Genomic DNA, 14,281 nt, shown 5'->3' on the forward strand with positions numbered 1-14,281 from the left:
TCATCATCACTAAGTAGATGGTAATAAAGTGAATGCCAGAAGACTTGAAAGAAATATTGAATGATGTAATAAAAACAGTAAATTTTATAGTCAAGACTGCTTAATTCAAAGATTTTTAGTTCTCTGAAGATACAAAGAGTTTGCATAAAAATTTACTTTATGTTGAAGTTTGCTGGCCTTCTCATGAAAAAGTGTTTGCTCAGTTTCATGAACTACATGAAGAAATAGATTTCTTTTTGTCTGATTATTGTTTGAAACTTGTTTGAAGATTAAAAGATAAATGCTGAATACAAAAAAAAATCACATACCTTTATGCACATATCTGTATATCTAATCAAAGTAAACGTTGGAATGAAGAATATCAGAGTAATATACTTCAAAACTCAAGAATAAAATTAAACCCTTTCAACTTTAAACTTTGGAGTGAATGTGTACTTACAGGAGAACTTGCTTGCTTTGAAAATCTTAGTTGTATTCTACTTATGAGTGAGATTACCTTATATGAAAATGCTAAGGTTCCAATCATGTTATTTATATACAAATATTGGAGAGTATCTCCCTCATTTAGAAAAGTTACTATGGATTAAAATCTTTTTGTCGAATCTACTAATGCTAACTCTTTTTAAAAGAGAAAGAATCAAAAACACCTTATAGAAATTTCAACAAATTATACTTTAAAAACAAAATTTTGGATTGAAATATCCCTGAAATACTCTGAAATAAGTAATCAAGCTTTGAAATTTTTGATGTGTTTTGTAACACATCAAAAATTTCATAGGTTGGTATAATATAACAACTGGAAACTGCAGGGACAGATACCAAAACACTCAAAATCAAAAGACCATTAATTGCACCAAAACTTTAATTACTAACATTTTTTGCTGTACCTTAGGGCAATGATAAATTACATACCTTTAAAACCTTAAAATTTCAGTAAATAACTTTAATAGACAAATGTTTTTGATCTATTATTAAGATCATTTCAGATCTTTTAACATTCCAAAACAAGGTTTTAAAGGTAATTTATCATTTATACATATCCAGTTTTGTGATGAAGTTAAAAAGAATAGGGCAATGTCTTATGACTTTAGAAGTACTAATCTTATTTTTTATCCTTGTTGTTATTTTCTCCTATATTATTATTATTTATTAATATATATTTATTTCAAATGTATTTTTGTATTTTACTTTGTATTTTTTGAGATCTGTATTTTTTATTCGTAATTTAAATTGTCCAGCTTTACACATTTTATATTCTACGAGGGCTATTTTTTAAATAAGGTCCATTTGTGAATGAGAATGATGCGTGATCGCGGCAGTGCGCATGCATGTCTGCTTATAGCATGATTTGTGCGCGTTTAGATGCCACTTGCTGCCATATCTCCTGTCTGTGTGCTGAGCTGTAGAAGTTTATAATGTTTAAGAAAACTGAGTTGCCTGCCAACTGTGAGATATGATCTCTTATTCAATTCTTGAGTGCAAGAAACTTGGCAGCAGCAGAAATTTACCGTCAGATTTGTGAAGTTTATGGTGATAATGCTATGAGTGACAGTAAAGTTCGAAAGTGGGTGAGAATGTTCAAGGACGGCGGGTTAATGTGCATGATGAGCCACACCTTGGCTGACCTTCTCTGATTTCTGAAGATTTGGTTCACGATGTGGATAACAAAATTCAAACGGACCAATGATTCATGATTTCAATGTTATCAATTGAATTTCCACAGGTTTCGAGGTCAGTTTTGTATGCCATTGTTTCAGAGAAACTGAATTATCAAAAACTGTCTTCTCAGTGGGTTGAAAGACTGCTGTCTGACGATCACAAGACAAAAAGATTGGGTAGTGCTTTATCATTTTTGACTCGATACGATCAGGAAGGAGATGAATTGTTGGACCACATCATTACAGGAGATGAGACTTGGGTGTCTCACATGACTTCCTGAGTCCAAGCAACAGTCAATGGAATGGCGACACATATCATCTCCAACCAAAGTGAAAGCCAAACAGACAATTTCAGCATGAAAGATCAAGGCAACTGTCTTTTGGGACAGGAAAAGGATTTGGTTAGTTAATTTTATGCTGAGAGGCACAACAATCAATTCTGATGCATATTGTGTGACCTTGAGAAAACTCTGGCATGCCATACAAAACAAGTGGTGTGGCCTACTGTCTTCTGGTGTGATGTTGCTCCATGACAATGCAAGGCCATATATGTTTCTGCACAAACACAAGGTCTAATCAATTCTTTTGGATGAGAACAATTGGATCATCCACCTTACAGTCCAGACCTTGCATCCAGTGATTTTCACTTGTTTCAGTACTTAAAGGAATTCCTTGATGATCAATAGTTCAACGATGACGAAGTGAAAACTGCAGTCGTGGATTGGGCTTCTTCACAGGTGGCGGGCTTCTTCACAGGTGGCAGATTTCTTTGAAGTCAGAATTCAAAAAATTGTTGAGCAGTATGACAAATGTAGAAAAATAGATAAAAGTATGTAAAATATGGGAAAAAATATATTTTAATGATATTTACAGTATTTTTCTTCTTATTAAAAATGGACCTTATTTAAAAAATACCCTTCGTAGAATATCTTTTTTAAATTACAGTAGAGCATTGTTTATCCAAAAGCCAATCAACCGAAATGTCGGTTAACCAAAAGCTTTCCAGTCGAACTGTATCATGCTGAATCGAACGTTTTTGATACTAGATTAACTTCTAAAGTATAATTTTTTTTGTTTTTATATTTTTAAATATATTTATTTTGTTTGTACAAAATAGAGAAATAATTTTTAACAATACAATAGCCACGATTATTATTATAAAAATTATCGTTAGTCTTAAATCGACAAAAATTCAACACGAAGCGACACGCAATGGAGAAAAATTTCAACATGGGATAGGTTGATATATTTTTTCATACATAATCAGTTATCCAAACAACTCCAGTCCCCAATTGATTTAGATAAACGATGCACTACTGTACTGTTCTATTTAATATTAACTTGCATTTGATTTTACATTATACCCAAGGTAGATATGGCCAAAAATGTTACTAATTAGTAATTAAAGTTTTACTGCAATTAATAGTTTTTCGAGTGTTTTGGTTGGCATAATATTGTTACTTATATAAACACTTGAGTGCTCAAACATTTACTTTTAACGTGGTGCTCACTAGTTCTTGGTCATGTGACTCATGTGACTGGATGTTCATATCCCACTCTACCAATTGAAAAAGTAAATGCATCCTCAGCAGAATATGTCAATGTTAGGGGCTGAGATGCCCCTTCAAACCCCCAGTAGCTTTGCCTCTATCTTCTGTGTTTATTAAGTCTGCTATTTAGCTGTTGGTACATGATTTCCACATAGAATTTAATCTCCCTTTTTATTTTTTTTCATTAAGGGAATCTGATAAACTCTCACCTTTCTTGTTTGTGGAAGTAACTCTTTCATTTTTGATATAGTCTGAGGGTAATGGAGGGCCGCACATGGAATCAGAAGAAATGGCTAGTCCATCACCCATCCATTTCAATCATTACTAAAACTTGCGTTTTTCAGGATGCGGTAAAAAGATTCTCGCGGAGTCCACAACTACCTTTTAAACACTAACAATATTTATTCATGAACAATCGGTACAAGTACAGTACACATTAGAGCTACACGTGCTCTAGCTGCTAACATCCAACAAAAACTGGTATCCCAGAATCCAACGGCAATAACAGTGTTCCCGTGTACGAGGCTATGGGGGAAACCTCTAGAGGAGTGGCGCCATCTGTCGAGTCTGTGACAAGTTACTGGTCGCCGCAAGTCAAATATGGTAGGACAATACATTGAAACTATTCTTGGCTTGTCTGTCAAGTTTTTTCATAGAAGTTTGATTGCTCTAAGACATATTATGTATATTCCTATTTTTTATTGTAACTTGTGTTTGTACCTTTTCTGCTGGGAGCAAAAGGGATTTCATATTAACCTTGCTGTAAATTATATTCTTATTCTATTCTCTATATACAATTGATCTCTGCTTGAAAGCTCTGTTGTGTGAATGAAATTATAATGGTCTATTATGCAGCTATTTTATACTTAAACATGTTACTTGAGCTACAAGGAATACATGTTGGGACACAAAGTTTTCTGTATTCAGGTATCCCTTGTACAACACGGGACTTCTACATCATAGTTTCGCACTATCATGGTTTTGAAAATCCTCCCTACAAAGTTTTGCAATTTTTAAGTGTAAAATTTGTTATTCTATATTTTTTTTTATTCAAGTAAGCATGTGTGTCATCTCAAATTTGCCCACAGATTTTAGAATATTGAAATTTTCAAATTATTTTGTGCTTTTTTTGTCAGGTTTACTTTAATGGAAACTTATAGGACTAGGAAGAAAAAATTGCACTAACTTTCCTATCAACCAGGTGTTGTTGTCATCGCTTTCAGACTTTAGCCATTAATATTGTTGTTGTGTTTTCTTTTTATAGATTAATCCTCATATTTAGTAAAGTTTATTTAAACATTTTTAGGTAAGTATTATTAAACTTTTTTTTAAACCGTGGGTATTACTGACCTACGAATGATTACTTCATTCGTAAAAATGATTAACTAAATACAGCAGTATCTTGGTACTCGAACAATTTGGTATTTGAACACAAATTCTGGAAAAGAGTAGCTTGGTATGTGACCAAACAAATGTGACCTGCTAGAACAAATTTTCAATTAATAACATATATTTGTTTCGTCATCCATAAAAATTTTTAATGATAAAAATAAAAAAATGAAAATGTTGCTGATACTTCCAATCAAGATCAACAAAAAGCTGAGATGATGGCAAAACTTTATAAAAAAAAAAAGCTCTTGTTTAACTAAAATTAATATTAACACATCATACAATAATTTTAATTGTGATTGTTAGTTAATAATTAATTGGAAATAAATTATCGATTGCTTTAATAAATATATTTCTCTTAATAATGAGAAAGAATAGTATACTTTTGGTAACTTCTGGAATGTAACCCTATGTTTTCTATTAGTCTTTCATTTCATATAGCATGGATTTGCGTAACACAGCACTTTTTCGGAATGTAACTACCATGTTATATGAGGGATACCCGCAGGGGCAGATCTATATAGAGACTAATAAGGCTTAAGCCCGGGCCCCCATGTGTCATGGGCCCACAAAATTTAAATTATCGTCATAAATTTTTAATACTTTTTCATTAACAATGAGCACTTATTATACAGTAAAAAATAGTTAATATTAATAATATAATAATACTGATAATTTTTAGCATTATTTGTTTTATTGTAATCAATGTAACGTAATTGGTCAGTAATTAATCAATGTAAATATTTCTTTATTTCTTATTTTTTTATATAAGATATAAAGTTTGTCATTCAATACCATTTCATAAATAAATATATTTCAACTCTGACTTTGGTGTTATTAAAAATGAATTTTAAACCCCAATTTAAAGATTCATAATCTAATAAAAAGTGGGGCCCCATTGGACTTCAATAAGCCCTAGGCCCCAATAAACCTAGATCTGCCCCTGGATACCTGTACTTTTGTTTTCATTCTTAACACAGATGTTCATATCTAAGACGAAGACAGTTGCTTCATATATTTGATCCATTTGTAGAGAAATTATTTGCATTAATCTTTGCTAATGAATCTTGGTATACATCTTTTCATACCATATTAAAAGGATGTCATCTACATCAACAGAACACTACTGCTATCTTGCAACTAAATTCATCCATCACTGGAAGATTCAAGAAACATCAGATAGATTTCCACAGAATTTCCTGCTACTACAGATCCAATAGGCACTTCTCTACTTTGGTGGTGAAAATATTCAAAGTGAAATAAGATTTTTGACTATTAGTTGTAGGTACTCTGGTATAAAAAAAAAAAACAATTCCAAAAATTAGATTTCACAAATGACTTAAAAAAATAACCTTATTTTCACACCAGCAAACAATTTTAATGAATATACAGATGTTTTTAATTAATTAATAGGCTTGCATCAGGTTGTATTTATACATTCTATTTTTAGAATATGAGAGTTCTAACATAAACATTGCAAAATTCAAACTTTGAAACAATTTTAAAATTCAAAAGTGTATTCCATACAAAATTAACAAATTATATAATGATGTGCAATTTGATAAAATTAAAACAAAAGGTTCAGTTTGATGTTACAAATGTATATTTTCTTTAATTAAAAACTCCATTTTCCTGAGTTGTTCTCAGTTCATCATAAAAAGATTTCCAGGCAATTGATAACTTCTCACTGTCTTTGAAATTGAGGCATTCTCTTCTATTTGTACTGTATCTTGAATATTTCCAGGGTTTTAAGTGATCTGGCTTGGTTCATACGGACAATAGGTCTGATTAGTTTGACTTGTCCTGAGTTAGCTTTAACATCCATTTTGGTGGCAAAGATTGAGAGGGTAGTGATCAGTCATTTTCTTTTTGATGTCATATTTGCTTTCTGCTAGCTTTTTGTTAAGTGGATCTAATATATATGAAATACAATTAAATGAGAGATTTAATTGCAATTTCATATATATTAGATCCACTGGGACACTATATATCCAAACTGAGACACTATATATCCCTGGTACTGTGCTTGCAAAATATTCACCTCATCTTTATCATTGCATAACAGTTTATACACAGGAATTGTGCTGGTATGTAAATGCAGCTCCCTTATGTTCAGCAATTTCTCTATGTATTCAATGAAGTCTTTGATTGTACTCAACAATTATACACTTGGACGTATCTGTGTTTTCATGGTTGCTAGAATTAGTTGGATAATGTTTATTTGCCTTACTTGTATATGTAGAAGCCTATCTTTGTATCTTTCTTGGGTATCCACATTAACTGTGATGTTTCCAATGTGTTTTAATTCCTTATGTGTGTCAAGGATGTTTGTTCAGTGTGTGAATATTCATTTAGTTAGAGCTCTGAATGCTGCACATTGTAATTATAGGGGTCATTGGAAGAAACTGGAATAAATAATCATATCCCAGTTTCAATGTGACCGTTGAATTGTATATTCAGGTCTAAAAAAACTAAAACATATAAATACATTAGCCTGAAGCAGGCCTATTAATATTAATGTTTATATATTATATATAAATATTTGTATAGAGGGATACAAATTCTGAACTTTTATCAACTTTGAGACTATGTCGTAGATCTTGTGCTACACAAAGAAATTCATTTTTGAACAATATATTTCCAAACTTTTGAATGAAAATGTTTGATTTGGAATAAAATAGTTAAAATAATTCTTTCATTTTGTCAATATTAGATTTAAAGATAAAATTGCAAAAATTCCAAAAATGCTTATTAGATTGCTTTTAAGCACTTTTTCTTACAATTTGGTGAGTGATTTATTGTACTGTAATAACTATATGAAGTTGTCTCACTGATTACATAGACTTTCATTGAGGAAAACTTACTGTAAAAATACAATTATTAGACAGTCTGCTTAAATCAACTGCTTTAAATGGTTGCATTCCAAGTGTTATGCTGTAACCAAAATTTTAAAAATATTTAAATTTGTGCTTTAAGAAGCATTTTTTAGTAGTAAGTTCCTAAGTTACGTAGCCTGATAATTTTGGAAAGACTGTTTGGCATTAAAAGTAGTAAGTTCTACTGAAAGCAGATTTACTCAGTCCAAAAATACTGTTTATGAAAACTTAGTATTTCCTTGAATTTTTTATATTCTCTGCATTTGGAACATATTAAAAATAAAAAATTCATACCTTTGATTTCTGTGTAGCATAGCCTACTTGAACACCATCACTAGCAGATAATCCACTTTCTCCTCTTTTAGTTTCGCTTATTCTTGGACTCAATGGACGAGGAGAAAACGATCGATCTTGACCATGACTAGCATCACCAAAAAGAGATGGGTGACTCCAGCTGTGATAAAGAGAATCTGTCGTTCCATAACCTGAACTATCGTGGACTGGTTCGTGTGGAAGAAGACCACGACCTGCAACGGTTAAATCACTGTGACCTGTTGTGCGTGATATTAATTGTTGTGAATGTCCAGCATGTGCACTCCTTCCAAACAAAGGTGAAAACCCGAGCGGCGGTGGTGTCGGACGACGGAGTCCCTTCCTTCCAAGAAGAGGAGACGTCTGGGGAGATACATCCGACATTACTGCTCTCGAGGGATGTGAACTAAATTCTAAATTTTCACGCGATGAAAATTCTCCCAGAGATTCATGACTTGTCTGACAAGATGACTCTTTCTGATCACCAGGGTGACTAACATCCAACGTTACTTCATGCTTTTCAGTTTCTGTTTTTGCTTTTTCAGATAAAATTTCTGAAGCTTGTTCAAAAGTATCTAATTTTGAAGAAGTTTCTTCAACATGCTGAATCTTCTCAGAAGTTAATGTTGTCTGTTCAAAATCTTCTTCACATTTTAATTTCTTTAATTAAAACATTCAGAAAAATAAAATATGATTTAGACTTAATAAATGAGTAACTGATATTTTTCAGATTTAAAGATAATAGAACATTATTATTATATATTTTTTTAACAAAATGTAAATTTTCTAACCTGGTCGTGACCTTCCCTCATTACATCTTCTCCACTAATAAATTCAGGTTTTTCTTTATCTTCACTTTCTTTTGTTATAAATGTTTCAGGAAGAGTTGTTTTACAACATATTTCACAAATATTGCTACCTGGTGCATTAATGTAAGTACAATGCTGACAAACCCATGTGTCTTCGTGTTTATGGTGATAATCTTCTGTAGATGGTTTCACTTCAGATGTAACTGAAAAACAAATTTATTCATTTAGAAATTATGGATTAACTATTTGTGTATTTGAAGTCAGATATTTTTCCAAATATAATTTAATGAATTGAATATATTCATTACTACCTAATTATTAAATAAAATCATTATTAAAATTAATTAAAGTATTACTTTATGTCATATAATAAAAACTCATCAAATACTTAAACATTTAAATCAACAACAGATTTCAAAGTGTTTGATACTCTATTTTGCATATAAAATGAGCAAAGTTTAGTAAAAAATTATTTTGATAATTAATATTTCTGAAAATTTTCACAATGATCTTCATTTCAAAATCTTAAACATAATCTTTCAAGAAAATAGTAGATGAGAAAGAAAACTTGTTTTTACTTAAAAGTATTTCTTCCTCTCACCTATGTATTTTTTTTTCTTTATTGAAGATTCATGACTTCTTTAAAGTCAAATTTAATTGTACAGGTATACCTCGCCTTACATCAGTAATTGGTTCCAGGAGAGGTGATGTAAGTCGAATTTACTTGTGTAGTTACGACGTAAGTCAAAACTACAGTGGAAAACGCCAATAATGAGCACTTAAAAACCGCTAAATAAGACGACAACACAGAAACACAGATGTTTTCATGTTTTGTTATCTAGGATTTATAATGATTATATTAACATTTACTGTAAATGTACATATTTTAATATGATTTTATGTGCTTTTAACGCTTTTCTGGTGATATTACGATTTCAATATTTGTGGCAGACAAATATAAAGTCGGATAAAATGACTTAAACTTGATTTTTATTTTTCCATATACTTTTTTGACAAACGACGTATAATCGGGAACGACGTAACTCAAGGTATACCTGTATTCATATTATTAATTTTTCAAACAAATTTAGTTACCAGTAAATATTTCAACAATATTTATTCTAAATAGAAAAATATAAGAGTAAAATTAGATTCTAAAATTTACCAAGGACTAAACATTTATTTAAGTAAATTCATTTACAAGGAATCCTATCTCATTCATACTTGTTTAAATTTTCAAAGAGCAAACTTAAGATACAACAAAACTCAAACATATATTGATCAAATAAAACACTTAACTCTGTTTTAGTAGTCAGGATACAATTACTCTACAATTATTTATAAATTTATACTATAGTAGACTTTGGATAAATGTTAATTTAAATCTGTTTGAATTTTGACAGGTCTAAAGCTAGAATTTAGGCTTCCAAAATTGCTTATGTAAGACAAATAGTATCCTAGTTCCTAAAATAAAATTAAGAGTTCTATTTAGTCAGTTTATAATTAAGTAAAATGAATCAGTTAAAAAAGAAATCTTACAAGAGAACTTGTAGAGTGTTTTGATAACTCATAACTGATTAAAAGAGATGAAAAGATAATAAAAGAAAATTATATTTGGTTCTCGTAACATCTTTATTATTCAAAATTTGAAAATTTAGTACAGTGTAAATTTAGTACTGTAAAAGTCTTTATTTCCATTGTTTCTTTAGTAGAGGTGTCTGCTATTTGGGAGTGTCCATTAATGGAAGTTTCACTTTATGTATGCATATATATAAATATATATATGTATTATGTATGTTTACCTTTTAATTCTTCTGAAGTGAAACTATGCACATCGACTTCACCTGACTCACTTCCAGATTCAGAATGCTTTTGTCGTTCATCACTTTCGGTTTTCTTCTTTCTGGAACTACTTCGTTTCTTTCTCGGTCGTCTCTGACATGACGATGATTGACTAGAACTATCTGTTGCATAGGAATGAGGACTGTGATGTCCATGTGGACAGATATGAGGAACCATGCTACCATAAGGATACAGTCCTGGACCAGCAGGATGGTATCCTGTGATTAAATGTTTAATAAAATGAAAAATGATTATAATTTAATATAAATATTTAAAAACAAAATAAAATTAAAAAGATTATTTTCCCTACATAATTAAAAATTTTTGTCTACTCTAAAAATAAAATTATAACTTATAGAGATATTATGTAAATGAAACTAGAAAGCCAAATTTATTTATTACAACAAAAACATTTTAGACCTATTTTAGGCCACCTTCAGCTGTAATCATAAATTTTCAATTTCAGTTAAAATAAATATTTCAGTTTAAATTTACATACTATAAATAGTAAGTTATAAATATATCAAAAAATATTATTCACAATATAATAAAAAAAATTCACATCTTTCTCACACTTTCCAGCAGTAACCGTTTAATAAACAAATGTTTTCGGCCACATTTGGGGGCCTGCATCAATAAGTTCTATAAATCACAATATAAATATAACAACAACATAATACAGGGTTTTTCTGAAAGTAATGCCTGTTTGACATTTTCTCTGAAACTGTTAACCAAAATATGATGCCTTTATACTACCAGGTAGTGTAACTAAAGTAACTCTTCCTGCATAACGGTATTATTTTTTAATTCTAGGTTTTCCAGACCATGTAGAAAACCTAGAATTAAACCTAGAAAACCTGTAGCAGAAGCAAAGGACTGTCATGAATTCTAAAAACATCTCAGAAACTGGAAAATAATATTAATACTTGCACACATCTTCCATATTGGTTCCAGTAGGCACATTTGTTAGAAAAAACTAATCTTTTCAATCACTTTCAACGATCTTTGTCAGGTTATTATATGTTCCATAAATCAAATGCTATTATTTGAACAACTTTTTTAGAATGTAACATTCTGTATGTCACTTGATGATATTCAAATTCAAAACATAAATGTGACATACTTAGTGATGAAATATAACATAATAAAAATTTGTTAAACTATGCACACAACTTTCCATAATACAATTGGAGAAAGATTAGAAAAATATTTAAATGTTGTAACACACATATTAATAACTAGTAACTGAGGTGAAAAAATTTACAATGCTGTTTAAAGTTTGCTACAGTTGAAGGTAACATATCATTGCTTGCCACACTTGCTATAGGTTAATATTTTCTTTACTATTAATGCAACTTCCCTTGAGCATAGCTTTATATAAATTTCAATAGCTTCTGTTATTCTTAGCTGTTGTATATCAAAGGTGATGTGTAGAAGCTTAGCCTCATCCCTACATGGGGACACCCCCAGACTCACTTGCAAATTGGGCCAAGGCAGTGTCATATGAAAATCTCTGAAAGTGATTGAAAACATTCATTTTTTTCCAATAAACACACTGGAACCAATATGGAAGGTGTCTGAGTATTTATGTCATCAAATTCCTGAGCAAAGAAGGATGTACTGCTGCCAACATCTGTAAAAGACTCAGTGTATGGTGAGATGAAAATTAATGTGAATATAGTACAAAAATGGGTAAAAAGTTTAAAGAAGGATGGAACTAGTGTTGAAGAGGAAAACCAAAACAGAGTAGATGACAAGATTTGTGCAGACTAGAGTATCACTGTCTGAAAGATTTCTGAGGAACTTGGTGGCGGTAACAGTGCTGTTTAGATTATCCACAATCTGAAATACTAGAGAGTAATGGTCAAGTGGTTTCCTCATCAATTAACAGCTGATTTGAATGAGAAAAGATTGCGTGTATATTCAAAACTGTTGATAGCATTTGAAGCTTAAAATGACATTTTTTTTGAGAATATTTGCACTAATGAACTGTAAGGAACCAAGTCCAAGCGTTATTTTTTATTTTACTTTTATTTTGCTTATTATTCTATTTTTGGTTTGGGGCTTATGTTTTGTTAGGACGAAGGTTTTCTCACCTATCACCTTAAGTATTTAAAAAGAGAAGAAATAAAACCCAACTCACCGACGAAAGAAAAGCGCCATAGGACTCGCGCACATTTGCGCTTCCCGAGTGGCAAAAAGAATAAGTCTGCACCGAGAAAGAGGGGGGAGACCCCACAAGCACGAGATAGATTCGCTAGACCTTAAGTAATAAAAACGTCCCGGAAAAACTGTAACAAATAATGTAAAAGGTTAGTGAGTAATTGTCGAAAAATAGGCTGCCAGACAACGAAAAAAGTTCTTGTTAGCATTAAGTATGTAAATGAGGGGAGTGATCGCATTCAGACTTGTGACGTCACCTCACACTATAAATCCCGAATCTCAAGTGAAGACAGAGAGGTGAATTCCGGATAGCAACGAGCTTGGTGAGCTTCGTAGCAGTAAACGAGAGAGGTGTCCGATAGGATCTCGAATAGTTCCAAGGTGATTTTGAAGTGATTCGAATTGTGGATCGACAGTCAGAGAAAGTCTTGAGAGTTTGAGGAAATAGGTTCCGAGTATATTGAGGTGACGATTAGGATCTCTAGTTTATAAGAATTATTGTTATAAGTTAAACTTTTGGTTTTGTCGGAATCCCAAGGGGAATAGAGTTAAGTTAGACATAGATTTGAATTGAGTATTGTCGGGTTGATTTTGTTGCATTTCATTAAATAAATTATTGTTTGATTTTTACTAAATATTGTATATAGTTATTACTAGACGACTAATTAAATCGTTAATTTTGGTTGTTGACAAATCTTGTCGTTATTTAATTCGGTGCACGCTTAAAGTCCAGGCCTGGCACGCTAACGCAAATCCGAGTAAAGTACCCGGTAGGTTAACGGTTGTTTCCGGCACCCGGTAGAGTCGATAATAGTCGGAAATTAAAATAGTACTTTACAGAACTAGCTGTATTTTTATGATCCAGAGACCAAAAATTAGTTGATGAAGAGGCAGCACTCCAGCTTCCCTAGACTAAAGAAATTCAAAAGCCATTGCTCAATATACAAGGTTATAGTGAATATCTCCTGGGATCTTTCTATTTTGCTTGATTTTCTCAATTGTGGGACAGCAATGAACAGCAATCATTACATTGCATCATTTCAGAAACTTCAAGAAGCCATCCATAAAAAATAGACCACTGAAACAGCTAAATGCAATCTGTTTACTTCAAGATAATGCACAACTTCACACTTCTTTGGCATCATTACAGGTTCTTGAACAAATAGGAATGTCAGTGGTGCCATATCCACTTACAGCCTGAAACTCACACCCTCTGATGCACTCATTTGTTCATTTGAATGAAGAAAATAATGCCTTCAGGATGACACTTCAATAATACAGGCAAAGTGTAAGATGCTATCAGACACTAGCCCCTAAGGTTTTTTCTACACTAGTAAGTGATTTTTATAGATAGGCATAATCACAGCTCTATTTTAGTCTTCTAGAACCATACCACTCTCCCAACATAATTTACGTAAATGGATCATTCAGTCAGTCATATAAATCTCTCCATACTTTAGCATCTCAGCTATTACCACAGAATTGCCATTTTTCAGTTTCTTAATAGCACTCATAAGGTCAGTGGCAAGAATATGTCCATCACTCTCAACTACATCATTCCATACTTCATCTGCTCCTTCATTCATCTGTGCCCTGCTCGTTACCAATAAACAATCAAAAGTATTCACACCATCTGTCATACACTTCATACTCATTTGCTCATCCCATACTAGCTCATCATT

The 14,281-nt window shown here is 31.6% G+C and overlaps 1 protein-coding gene across 1 annotated transcript in view; it reads right to left on the reverse strand.

The window, feature by feature from the left end:
• LOC136990491 (E3 ubiquitin-protein ligase lubel-like) overlaps positions 1–14,281 on the reverse strand; it is a 71,548-nt gene that overhangs the window by 10,874 nt on the left and 46,393 nt on the right. Inside the window, exons 8-10 of the mRNA XM_067288876.1 lie at positions 10,397–10,654; positions 8,577–8,797; positions 7,768–8,445 (exon numbers count right to left, since the gene is read on the reverse strand). Of these exons, the coding sequence (XP_067144977.1) occupies positions 7,768–8,445; positions 8,577–8,797; positions 10,397–10,654 (1,157 nt within the window). The remainder of the gene's footprint in view (positions 1–7,767; positions 8,446–8,576; positions 8,798–10,396; positions 10,655–14,281) is intronic.

The sequence above is a fragment of the Centruroides vittatus genome, unplaced genomic scaffold (assembly GCF_030686945.1).
Source record: "Centruroides vittatus isolate TY-2023 unplaced genomic scaffold, ASM3068694v2 scaffold_944, whole genome shotgun sequence".
In the NCBI taxonomy this organism is placed as follows: domain Eukaryota; kingdom Metazoa; phylum Arthropoda; class Arachnida; order Scorpiones; family Buthidae; genus Centruroides; species Centruroides vittatus.